Source organism: Indicator indicator, chromosome 5, assembly GCF_027791375.1.
Source record: "Indicator indicator isolate 239-I01 chromosome 5, UM_Iind_1.1, whole genome shotgun sequence".
Lineage (NCBI taxonomy): Eukaryota > Metazoa > Chordata > Aves > Piciformes > Indicatoridae > Indicator > Indicator indicator.
In genome coordinates, this window is record NC_072014.1 from 21598676 (window position 1) to 21611737 (window position 13062).

A 13062-nucleotide genomic window follows, 5' to 3' on the forward strand; every position below is an offset into this window, starting at 1 on the left:
AGATTAAATTTACCTAGATTCAAGAAAGCTAATACTGCTCAACATTATTAAATGTTAGTAGTATCTTGGCAAGACAAATCAGACCTAAACACAAAGCTCAAGCAGTAAGCTATCAATAACATTTTATATTTGATAAAAAGCTTTTATTTCAAATACATACTAAAAATGTAATGATTACGCTCAAGAACATGAAAAAAGGACAAGTCCTTGCAATACAAATTAAGAGAAATTTAGGAAAATTAGACGATTTTACTGGACGTTAAGGTGAGCACAATAAAGCCACGTTGCTAGTTAATTGCTTAGGAGAACAAACTGCACACAGATCTACCTCTCTCTGGAGGCTCTTCCGCCTTGAACTCTGGTAGATTGAGCATAAAAACAGTCATTAAGTACATCATTTGCAAGTAGCTATCATTTTAAATACGTCTATTTCTGTTACCAGTACACTACGAAAAGATTACTGAAGAAAAAAAATAGCCTGAGAAATTAATAAAAAAAGCAAATGAAATAATCCTAACAAAAAACCGTCAAAACAGGCAAGAACTTAAATTGCTCTAGCAGAAGGACCAGTATTTTCTATACTTACTTGTGATGAAGCTAAACCATCAGAACTTGTACTTGCAGGTGGTTCCCTCTTCACCTCTGGAGCAGTTTCTGGTACTCTTACTCGGACATAGTTAATGAAGTGACGCATGTTAGAAACCAGGTTACTACCTGGAAACCAGCTATCATGGCAACGCTCTTGTCCACCTGCAGACTCCTAAAATAAATAAAGACCAAGCACGCTTTCTCTTACATGTTACAATAATACATGTTGTTTTACAACCAGATTACAGAGGCCATCAGGGCTCCATGAGATATGAGTAATACGTACCTCACTAAAGCTGTTTTACCTCTTAATTATGGTATGCTCAATGCCTCCCATGAGGACTATAGGTCTGATAAACATACACATCTACACATTTTTTTTGGGTATCAGTGCTACCGGGCAGAAGTAAAAGGAACTACTCAGACTAATTCAAAAACATACAAACTAAGATCAATACAAAAAATATGAACTATGCAGAATTCAATCTCTGAAAAAAGTGGCAGATCTTTAGTCATCTAAGCAATGGGAAACAGCAAAAAATTATGAAAGTAACATTTTAAAGGAATCTGGAATCATTAAAATAATGGCTCTTCAAATTCTCATCAGAAGTTCCGCTAAAATTTTGTCTATTTCACATATTTTAGAAGATACAATGCTTTAGCAGTAAAATGTTAAGTGATAAAGGCTTCAATTGAAAATCTAGAAATTTAAGTTGGTTTTATATCCAGTCATTTAATTCATTTTTTCAACCACATTTTAAGTACTAATTCGTGGAATGGTAAAGATCTGACCATTTCTTAGTTGATCCTTGCTTATGTATATCAATAAAACTGTTTTATTCCAATTTCTGTGTTAAAATGGTAATTTTAATAAGCACCAATTTTAAAGAATATTGAATGAATAGACAGTATTTTCATGTTTTAATGAAAAGGATGGTATTTGTTCTTACCTCTTCATCTAACTCTTGTTCTGGAGAATTTTCCAGTCCCAGCTCAATCAAATACAAAACCATGCAAAGCACATGTTCTGATAAATTCTGATGATCCATTAATATCTAGACAGAAAAAGACATTCACATCTTAGAAGGTTTATCTTTAATACTTTCACAATACCTATTAAAACCAAAACCAAACAAACCAAACACTGACAAAAACCTAATGGACAACTCTAACCTAAATGGGAAGGTAAAAACAGTAGCCAGGAGTCTTATGTCATAGGATCATTGAATTGATTTGGTTGGAAAAGACCTTTAAGATAATTGAGTCTAACCATTATCTAGCACTACCAAGTCTTGTGCTAAAGCATGCCCCGTTGCACCATATTTCTGCATGTTTGGGAACTGAACCACCTCCCTGCAGAGCCTACCCTTGTGTCTGATAACCCTTTCAGTTAAAAAGTTTCTTTAATCTCCAATCTAAACCTCCCCTGCTGCAACTTGAGGTCATTTTCTCTCACCCTATGACGTTTTACTTTTAAGAACAGAACAACTTCCTCTGATGGTTAAGAGAGTGTTCCTCAAAGCACAGCAGGCCTGCTCATCCACTTGGGCATATGACAGCCCGATAATCATTTATGAAATAATGAAAATGGTAGAAAAACATCATCTAATACTAGACTTAAAAAATAAAACAAAAGTAAAAACATTATATAAATTTGAACCTGACTACTCCAAATAATCTATTAAACACATTATGCTTCTAAGAATTCCTGTTCTAAAAAAAGTGTTAATAAAATAGTGAGACTGTACCTTGTAAAGCAGTGTGAACAGCACGATGTGCAGGGTTTTACAGTGTAAAAGCTTTATGAGACCTTTGTAACTTGGGTGCAGTGGTGTTCTTTTCTTGTAAGGTGGCCACGGGTTCCCAGAGAATTTGCCACTTTGCTTTAAACTGTTGAAACAAATGAGACATGTTAAACACTGCAATACTGTAGACAACTGTCACCGTTACATGTAACTACCCGGCATTCTTTTTACCAAGACCAACTTCAGAATTGATAAGCATTTCTAATCCATTTAATTTATCAAGGCAGCATTCCAAAACTTGAAATATATACTCAAATTGAATCCAGCCTTGCTTTCCTGTGTATTATCACTGCTATAAATTTGAAATATTAATTTAAGAATTCCATTTTCATTCTGAGAGGCACATAGAAGGGTAGAAGGACTTTCCACTTCACCTAAAACCACATGTGTGGTAGTCAGATATCAAACACAGAAATCTCACAACTGTAGGAATGGATTACAGGCAACACCAGGAAAGACAGTTAGCTGTATCTATGAACTTAAAAATTAAGTGTTAAGTTCAATGTGAACCCATCTTTCTAATAATGAGCTGGAATTCAGTGTAGTACAGAAGGCAATTACTTAATAGCATACAACCTTGCTCAGAGGCACTTACGGTATACATGTATGAACACCCTTTGATTTAATGGAATGAGCACAGGGGCAGAGGATCATTTCACTGAGTTTATTGTAAGAAGTTTTTAAACTTGGTTTTCACTCTTGAGGTGTGAAATAAAAGAGAAATTAAATTAGTTGAAATGGCAATTTGTAAGGGTAAGAATTTGTAAAGGATGGAATGTTAAGGGACAGAATTCTGTCATGGGTCAATACATTGAAAACCACTTCACTGTCTTCAATATCAATTCAAAACACAGAACACTGTAATACTGTGCTTCATATACCTAAATATAAACAAAAATTAGATGTGGATGTTTTCTTAAATTTTTAACTAATATGTAAACAGTAACAATTTTATCTGTGATGACATTCACTGCTTTATCCATGGCACTTCAGTAGTATTTTTAAATACATATGGAAGATCAATAGACTAAGCGTGGCAGATCAGGCTGGGTGCCTCCTGTCACTGCCACATAAATTACACTTCTGGTGTCCCAGGTGCTCACCCAATAGGGGTGGACACAGGAAACGACATATTTCTACCCATAAATCCTGCACCCTATAAATCCATCTGCAAAGTCATTCTCTTCCTCTTTCTTCCCTCTCTGCTCCCATGGGAGATGCTGTCACTTATCGGGTAACGGTGGGGGAGTATCTCAAGGCCTCTTAGGCTTGTCTAGGCCTAATGCCAGGAGGAGAAGGTGGGGGCAGTCTCAGACCTGGCCAGCCTGAGACTAACCTAGCAGTGGGAGGGGGAAGAAAGAGCCCTGGGGGTTTTGGGTATACCCTAAGGTGGGAGAAGCGAAGAATTGGGAAGCCTTTGGGTGTTAGGTAAGGGGCTCTGTACGCTTTGGGATGTTCTTGTCACTACACCTCGGCAGGGCGAAGCCAGAGGAAACTCTGCTGGACATCCACAGCGGTCCTGACATGCAAATCTGTCGTCCAACCCGGGTCTAGGGGCGAAAGACAACTCAAACCATCTAGTAGCTGGTTCCCTGTGAAGTTTCCCTCAGGATAGCTGGCACTCAGCAATGGGCAGTTATACCCGGTCAAGCAAATGATTACAGATCTTGAGGCCAAAACAATCTCAACCTATTCTCAAACTTTCTATCTAAGATAACCAAAACCACGATTCTGCCTATATATTCATGAACTATTCACAAATCTGAGTCCTGAAAACATCAGTAACATCATTAGTAATACCAGATGATGAGAACAAAATAAAAAATACTGTGTAACAGGCAAAAATTTGATGTTACATTTCTAAAAATGATCCAACTTACAATGCTGTGTATCTGTCCATTGCAGATTGCACATCTCTACGGTAAACTGTCCGAAGTATTACCATGACAGGGTCAAACTCCTTATCCCACACTTCAGCTGTTGTTTAAAAGAAGTCACTTGTTAAAACTCTCTTTTAAGGCCTTACAACTTCTTAACTAGCTTTAACTACATAATTTTCTATCATTATATATTTTTTCAGCAAAATACCGTAGTTTTTAGTATATTTTTTAAATTTATATTATTATTTATTTATATAATATTTCTATTATTTATATTATTATTTATTATATACATTTTTACTATATTAATAATTGCTACTACTTATGAATATATCAACATTTCAAACACCTTTTTCTTAGCTACAAAACAAAAGAAGTAGTATTAAAGCAATAATCTTCTCTGTTAAGCTTTATGGTATTGGGTTTTAGTTTTCTTTTCTGTTATATACTTTACATAATTTACACAATAGGATAAAAGATAAAAAGAAAAATCACATATTTCTGATAAATCAACAGTTGTAACATGTTGAGGAACGAGAAAAAATTAACTCCAACTAGTTAAAAAAAAAAAACAAACTAATTCAATGTATTTATCCAATTCTAAGTATACAAAGGCAGCCCCTTTTCTGTATGCATCTTGTTTTGCTCTTTTTTGTTTCCAAGTTCACGGTAAGGAAAAGTTTAAATTATTATTCACTTGGTACTTGATAAGCACAAGTCCTCTGGAAAATAGGAAGTAAAGACAGCAGAAAATCAGCAGGTAGGTGATACTTAAGCGTAGCAAGCCGAATGACTGCAAGAACACAAATCACTGTTCAGTCTTGAAAACAGCCAAGTTTCTTATCGAATAACATTTGTGATCGATCCTTTACAAACGTGCCTTTGTTTTATAACTAGCATCTATGCATTATTTTGGCTTTAAAATCTTAGTTACCGATGTTCAATTTAGTAGCTCAAAAAAAAAAAATCTAAAGCAATCACAAACAGGACAGCTTAAACAAACTATAAGTAAGGATATTTCACTTAGCTGCTACTTCACACTGTTTTGAAAAAGACCAATATATCACAAGCTCCAGAAATCAGACAAAATATATGGAAATGCAATTTACGTAACATGAAAATTATGTTATTTAAAACACATGTTAAGCTGCCTAATTACACGTGAAAGAACCAGAACAAACCCAGTCCCAAAACTGCAGGCTTATAAAATTACTTTGCTAGTTGTTAAGTTGTATTACAGAGCAAGTGCCTCACTGACTCACCACTCTCCCACAACAAAAACTGGTAAACAAGTTAGTACAGTATTGGTTTCTACATGAACAACAGAAGAACAGAACCTAAACAAACAAACAAAAAAAGGTTTCAAAATTGTCCACACTGCCTCTCCAGGGAAGTATAGGAGGGAGGAGGGAATTAATCCTTATTCAGCTTTGCCAGGAGCTGAAGTACAATGAAAGCACATGGAGCATTCCCACAAGCTTATCTGCTCAGTGACAGGAAACAGTAATGGAACACCCAGTTCTTAAATTCTTCTTCTTTGATATATCAATATCATGTTGAGCCCAATTAAGATGACAAGCTGGTCAGGAAAAACTTGGCATTTTTGCACTGTATGCATTGTAGAATTATAGAATATTCTGCAGCCACTTTGGTCTGAACTTTGCTCTAGACCCTCACTATTCGCTGTTAAAAAAAAAAAAGTGTTACAGGCTACCAGGATAGATAAGCAACAAAAAAGAAATAATTACTTATCACAGTATCTTTAACGATGAAAACAGGTAGTTCAAAGAAAACATCTTCATAACTGACAGTTCACTAGTGCAAACAGTTCTAAATTCTGTTTTTTTTAAATCACAAGTGCCTAAGTATGCAGTTCAGTAAAATACAATTAACAACTTTTCAGTTCTCCATTTTCCCCTTTCTAAAAATACTTTATTAATATGAGAATCTCATTTTCTCTCTAGATAAAAATGAATTTATTAAAGACTATTAACAGTCTTTAGAAGTGCTTTTCAATATAAGCAATAGACAATAATGAAAAAGTCAACTAAGTTCTGTGGGGTTTCGGGGTTGGGTGTTTTGTGGGTTGGTAGAGGAGGGTAACTTTTATCACTTTGGTGGGCTGTCTTTAGATAAGCACCATGCCACTAAGTATGTTTCAAAAGGACACTGATTACCATACCTTTAGGTGTATACATTCCTTGTTGCATGGAACCTCCAGGTTCAAAAACAGGAGCTTTAAAATCAGCAACTGCTGACAAGACCGACTCAAAGCTTAAGCTTCCTGGGATAATACCACTTTTAGGATTGGGGTTTTCTGGAATGTAATGTTTGTGTTAAGGAAAGCAAAGTTAACTTAGTTGCAGGATACATACTTCTGACATTTGCAGTCACTCATTTCAGTCTACGTTCCTACAGTGCTCTGTATTGACCACCAGAGGTCTGTCTGCTCCAGCTGCTATAGAACAATCATTATCACTGAAGCGAATCAAAGCCTCCTAGCTGGAACATAAAACTTTTTAAAGCAAGCCAACTGCTACTTGTTTGGCTCAAGAAATAAAACCTACTATGCATAGTATGCAAAAAGTTTTTGTACTTGCCTTCTTCTACTAACACTTTTTGCATGTACAGCTTAGTGCGGGAAAAGCAAGTGAATAGCTCGGGATCCATAAACACAGTAAGCAATTCTCCACCTCCAGATTGGCTATTTGACCTTCTGACATTTCCCCAAATCACAAGTAGTAATTCCAAGGTAGGAAATTTCTGCTCAGTGGTAAATTATGGCTTTTATAAATGATCCATTTATTTTACATAGTAAAATGATACACTTAAGTGAATCACTTTTTTTTTTTTGCTTATTTTATGTATGCAAGTGATTGAGTTGCTAGATCATACTGTAATTATTAATTCTTGTTACATATTTCTAATTCTCAAGCTCCTCCTTTTTCATCATTATAAATTCCTAGTATTTTTACTCAGTGCCTATCCCTGAACTGCAAGCTCTTCTGGGAAATCACCACAAGCTATTTGATTTGCCTACGCAGCCTAATACACTGATAGCAGTAAAACTTGCATATTTGTTTCAGGTGTTAGGGGACACAAGCCACATGCAGTGGCACCAGAAGACTTCCTAGAGCATGCTATTCTTCCAGTAAGATGCTCCCCCCATAACGTGTGCATTTCACTGATTTCAAACCAGCATTAAAAATTGCTATCATTTGCATGTTCAGCTACTGAAAGCAAAAGCCAATAAAGAGCAGCCTCTTTTCCTACTGGCATAACAACAGCAGTAACTGAAGGCTCAAATCCAGATAAAGGTGATGCTTATCTAAACTTTCTAGAATATCCTTGGAAAGCAGGCTTTTCACTTCACATCTACAAGATCTTTGTAGTGTTAAAGAAAAATACCAAAAAAGAGCAGTTTAGTGTTTTGTATCAAAACTAACTTACTACAAAATATTACACATTTTGTAAGCAAAACCAAAGCTAAAGCAAATGCCTTTGCTGATGAATATGTGCAAAGGCATCTTTACACAATTTGTTATAATTATGAAAACTGAAAACATGTCATTCAATCTCCAAAACCCAAGTACCTGTCATTCTCATTTATACACATTAGTTAATATATTCCAAGGATATGAGATCTAATAATGAACTGTGTGTCCTGTCATTCATACAGAGTTGGGCTACCATCTCTGCTCTGAGGATCTCATCATCTGTCATTCCTATAAAAATAATATTTAAAAAGACATTAAAATGACATGATTTTTAAACATATTTGGCACATAGTTGAAATTAAATGCAAGTAAAACGATACAAACATTCCTACAAAAATGCAGCAAAGAAATGGGGCAGGGTACAAACATGACGAAAGGCACAACCTCAATGAGAAAAGAGGTACAAACTAAAACTGCTTTCTTTTTGAAAAGGATAAAAAAAAATTTCATGTGACCACATATACAAAAGATACACTTCCATTACAGACATTTTTCTCCATTTCTATGTACTACATCCATTTCAATTAAAATTCGGTAACCAGCAAAAATGAAACTAAGTGTTGAATGCTTTAAGCTATTATTTGGATCACCAGCTTTATGGTGGCTACTAGATGTTGAATCTAAATGAACAGGCATGTTATTTACACACAAGTGTTGCTAAAGCAGTGGTTCTTACCTAAATGTAAACGGAGACTTAACAGAAGGACCAAAAATGTTAAGGCTCCTTCCAACATGGACCTTTCATGCTCTGAATCAAGAACTGTATTTTGATGCTGTGATGCCATCGTTAACAAATCTACCACCTTAAATCTACATGACAAAGAGTAAAATCAGAAACATCATCCTCCAACATTAAAACATCAATGTGAAGTCTACTGATAAATCTCTCAGGATACCGTTTCCAATAACCCCAAATTAATACAAAAGTAAATGCATATAATGCAATAATATTCAAGCATATGCTAAAAACCTCTTATTTTTAAATTCAGATTTTTATTTAACTATCTATGGAATGTGCTGTAGTGTTATTTACTCTGCCAGGAAAACACCTTGCATTTATGAACATGTAAAACCTAATGCTTACATCTGCTTTCAAACCCCAATTTTACTCTATCCAGAAAAGCAGACGTTCTTCTGTGTTGCAGCTCTGTTCAGCTACTTCTTTAGGCTGGCATATCCTACAGGCTTGCATATGGGCATGTGTAGAACTGTAAAGCCCCTGAAAAGGCTCAGAAAACAAATGCCTGAAGCTTCAATACTGCACTGTAAATCAAAAGCCTTTCCTGTCTAAAGTCAAGGATATTCCTTGAGATACCCAAGGTCTCTATTGAAAGAGATAATTGATAGTTTTGGGTAGGAAGAGTTGTACCACTGAAGATGCGTATCAGATACATAACTTTACTCTCAAATGATGTAAAATAGTCAACAACTACAACCCTGGGCAAGAGCACTTATCTTTTAAGCCTACCTTTCAAAAACGGACGAAATAAAATAATCTGGGTCCAGCCTAGAGGCACAGACCTATGGAAAGAGAATAAAACCCTTTTATTCAGTAGTTTGTTTGTTTGTAAGCAAGCACTGGCTTGGCTTCTTGGAAAACATAACTTACTTGCAGCAGGTAAATGTCAGGGTCAATCATTGAATTGCAGAAATGAGACTGCACATACGTCATGGCCTGTCCTTTAATTTGTAGACCATTTCTAACCCACATGTTGCTATGAATTTCTGAAAGACTTGCCTGTTCAGGGTAATTGAAATGAAGAGTTACAAACATACCAGAGATATTCAACTGTTCAACTCAACATTAACAGAGCATCAATACATTATCACCTATATATACACAAACACACAACACCTGTTGTTATACAAACAGGTTTATTTATTTAATGCTAATTGTCCTAGAGAGTGAGGGATGAAGAGGAAACACTGAGTTTAGATACCATACTTTCATATGAGATGATATTTCAGACAATCAAACTGATCAAAATCAATGGAGTGATTTATCTATGTATTTACATACTAAAATTCTGAAGAGATTTTACTCCAAAGATCATCATCATGGTTGAAAAGAACTTATATATAAAAGCAGTGATTACAAATATTGCTCAGTACCACTTACATACAAATAAATACAAATTTGTAAATAAAAAGTGCACTGCATCCATTCCTGAACTTATTCTCAATTCAATATGTGGTATTTTCAGATACAGGTTTCTTTTCAACTTGTGCTCCTTTGGTAGATGTTCCACTAATGTGCAATTCCATCTTTTCAAAGGGTTAGATCATCCTACCCTTTTGAAAGTGCAACAACAAATACTATCATACTTCTAAGAGTATGATATCTAATGACACATTTTATTTTAAAAATAGAAAAGAAAAAAAGTTCGTCCTAACTACTCAGTAGTCCTCAGTATATTCTAGTTATTGTTGTCACATATTGCTAACTAGGATATGCCACAATTAAGTTATAAGCCTCCTTGTTAAATACTTCTAGATATACTTAAACGACTGGGGTTAAAAGAATCAGACTATGTTTTGTTGTATATCTCCATATCTGCATCAAAGTCAGAAGCTGCCCATACCTGAATCTGAAGTGGGTGAATCATTAGTTTCATCAGCATCTCCTGATCTGGCAAGATTGTGTCCAGATCTAGCTCTTGGCATTTGACAGCCTAGAAATAAAAGCAAGCACACGCTGGACTGAACAATCACACTCAGCAGGGAATTTCCATCTTCTATGTGACTAAAACGTGTGCTTACCTTACTTAAAAACATGGCAAAGTAACGGTGCAGTGGCAAATGAAAAGTGACCTGATTAGGAGCTGGCTGAAAGTAAAATAAAGATATTTTAAAATCACATATCAAAAAACCCTAAACCTACAAGCATCTTTGCCAGAACCACTGAGAACAGTATCTTCCATATATTCATTCCATGGACTGACTTTCCACTAACCTAGTATTACTTCAGTCCCCTGCACATTCCAATGATTCAGAAATTTGCCTTATTCAGACCACTGCAGTTAATCTCTTACTAAGCCTTTAGTAGCTAATGATACAGGGCTGATTGAGTATTGCTTCCTAATGTAGCTAAGCTGCACCCCACTACTATATCAGACGAGGACTTCTGTTTTGCCATTGCTTCAGCTCTTCATTCAGCAGAACAGTAGAACAATAAACATGTAAAAGCAAAATCTAAATCACCAAGACTCTACATATACAGGATCCTAGGACATACCATTGCAACTATTACCTACAAATGCTAATTTCAGCAAGACAATCTGTTTTTCAATCAGTACGTAAAATGATGATTCAATATGGGAGGAGGAGATTGGGAAAGGATTGTACAGGGAGAAAAGAGTATATCACCTTAGAAATTTAATCAGAATTTCACAGTACTCTGCCAAATTCACCAACCAGGGGTATTTACCTCATCTACAAAGTTGATAGCATCAAACCAGTCCTGAAGCGCTTCAAGGCAGTATCTGACAACATTTCGTGTGTATTCCTGTGTTTCCTGCAGTAAGATAAACCAGTGTACTACACAAGCTAAAACAGTCATTGATTTTCTACTACAAGTATTATTTCAGTAAAATGTTCACAGTATATAATTTATGCCCTCATCATAAGGAAATTAGCAACTATTAGGATGGTTTCATTGTTACTGTAAAACGATCATTTCAGTGGTGAGAATTAAGCACCTTCAGAATGGTCAGCTGGTCCTAGTGCCTACTATTAATTTATCCATTTATTTTTACCAAAAATTTAGAAATGTAAGCATAAATATTTATATTTTATTTTTAGAAAAGAACAAAGGCTTTCCATGCAACCAAAAGGAATACCTAATGTCTTGTAAGTTTTATCTACTGAAAAGTCAGGCTAACACAATGCTCCTGAAATGCAACAGTAGCACAATACTACACAAATTTTAATAATAAGTAAATCTCATTATGATTACATAACTCTCTATCAATGCTGTAAAACTGTAATACATTTCAGATTAAATCATGCATTTCAAACATAGAGCTGCACATTGCTCTCCAGGATCAAAGCAGTGATGTGCAAGAAAGAAGAGGAGATGAACTAAATTGCTCTGTGGTCAGTGGAACTTCCAAAGCCTTATTTCTTCACTAATTTTTCCTTTAATTCTCTCTTCCCCCTAAACAGAGACACCAGACCTGCCTCACACTCTTAGATTATCAATTCAGTTATTACTGTCTCAGGAATGCTATTATGTATCTGAATAAGCTAATTGAAAAGGTATTTACTTCATAAAAATAAAAAAGAAGTTTTTTAACTTAAGTATGCTATAAGCTGATTTCTTTTTTACAATAACGATATAAATTACAGTGTAGCAAATAATAACAACTCTTTGCTCTAATTAGAAGACCATAAAAGAACCAAAAACACCACAAAACTCATAAATTACTCCATCCTCCATCATAATGAAGTGTCTATTTGCAGATACAATTAGCATTATAATGACATCAGCAACAACTTATGTATCTCTTTCCCAGTGAAAAAAGGCAGAATAATTCAGAGACATTTATCAAATTCTTCATCAGATTAGATAATATTCCCTATGTACAGTTACATGGAATGACTGCACACATCCCATACTCCTAGTCTCTGTTTTGTAGACAATAAATTAGATAAAAACATGATTTCTACACTCACTATACACTGAATCCAAGTTGATCATGGTCAAATATGTACAGTAGACAAAGACAACATAACCCAGCTCTAAAATAAATAAATAACTCTAAAATAAAATAAACCCAAAAATAACAGACAAACATATATCTTACCCTAACTTTGCAGTGTGACAGAAGACCCCACATTGGCTGGGCACAGGCTTCCAGCTCAGCAGCAAAGGCAGCATAGTATGTCTGTGATTCAAACTCCACATGCTCATTTAATTCTCGTTTATTTAAATTCATACCTTCAAAGATTTAAGCAGAGTTGTACAAGCAAATATTTAACAAAGTCCAAGAAGAACACAGTATTTTTAACGTTATAGATTCATAGAATGGTTTGCAACATTCAACATAGGTTGGAAGGAACCTTTAAGTTCCAAGCCCCCTGCCATGGCGGGGGTTATACATTGATACACCTATTAAGGCAAAAAAATTAAAAAAAAAAAAAAAGATGTAACAATCTATATGATTGAGCAACAGAATGACAGATTAAAATATAAGTATAAAAGTTTGAACAGAATACACCAGGAGAACACAATAACTCTGGATTGGCCTGTACCTACAGCCCTTGGTGTTCAGGTAACATTAACAAGGACAG

At 35.2% G+C, this 13062-nt stretch overlaps 1 protein-coding gene across 1 annotated transcript in view; it reads right to left on the bottom strand.

Moving 5' to 3' along the window:
* Window positions 1-13062, bottom strand: part of UBR3 (ubiquitin protein ligase E3 component n-recognin 3) — a 97959-nt gene that overhangs the window by 57296 nt on the left and 27601 nt on the right. Inside the window, exons 10-23 of the mRNA XM_054381473.1 lie at window positions 12576-12709; window positions 11198-11284; window positions 10531-10596; window positions 10353-10442; window positions 9380-9508; window positions 9239-9291; window positions 8447-8580; window positions 7913-7998; window positions 6456-6597; window positions 4274-4370; window positions 2337-2478; window positions 1539-1643; window positions 587-760; window positions 329-358 (exon numbers count right to left, since the gene is read on the bottom strand). Coding sequence (XP_054237448.1) covers window positions 329-358; window positions 587-760; window positions 1539-1643; window positions 2337-2478; window positions 4274-4370; window positions 6456-6597; window positions 7913-7998; window positions 8447-8580; window positions 9239-9291; window positions 9380-9508; window positions 10353-10442; window positions 10531-10596; window positions 11198-11284; window positions 12576-12709 — 1469 coding nt within the window. The remainder of the gene's footprint in view (window positions 1-328; window positions 359-586; window positions 761-1538; window positions 1644-2336; window positions 2479-4273; window positions 4371-6455; window positions 6598-7912; window positions 7999-8446; window positions 8581-9238; window positions 9292-9379; window positions 9509-10352; window positions 10443-10530; window positions 10597-11197; window positions 11285-12575; window positions 12710-13062) is intronic.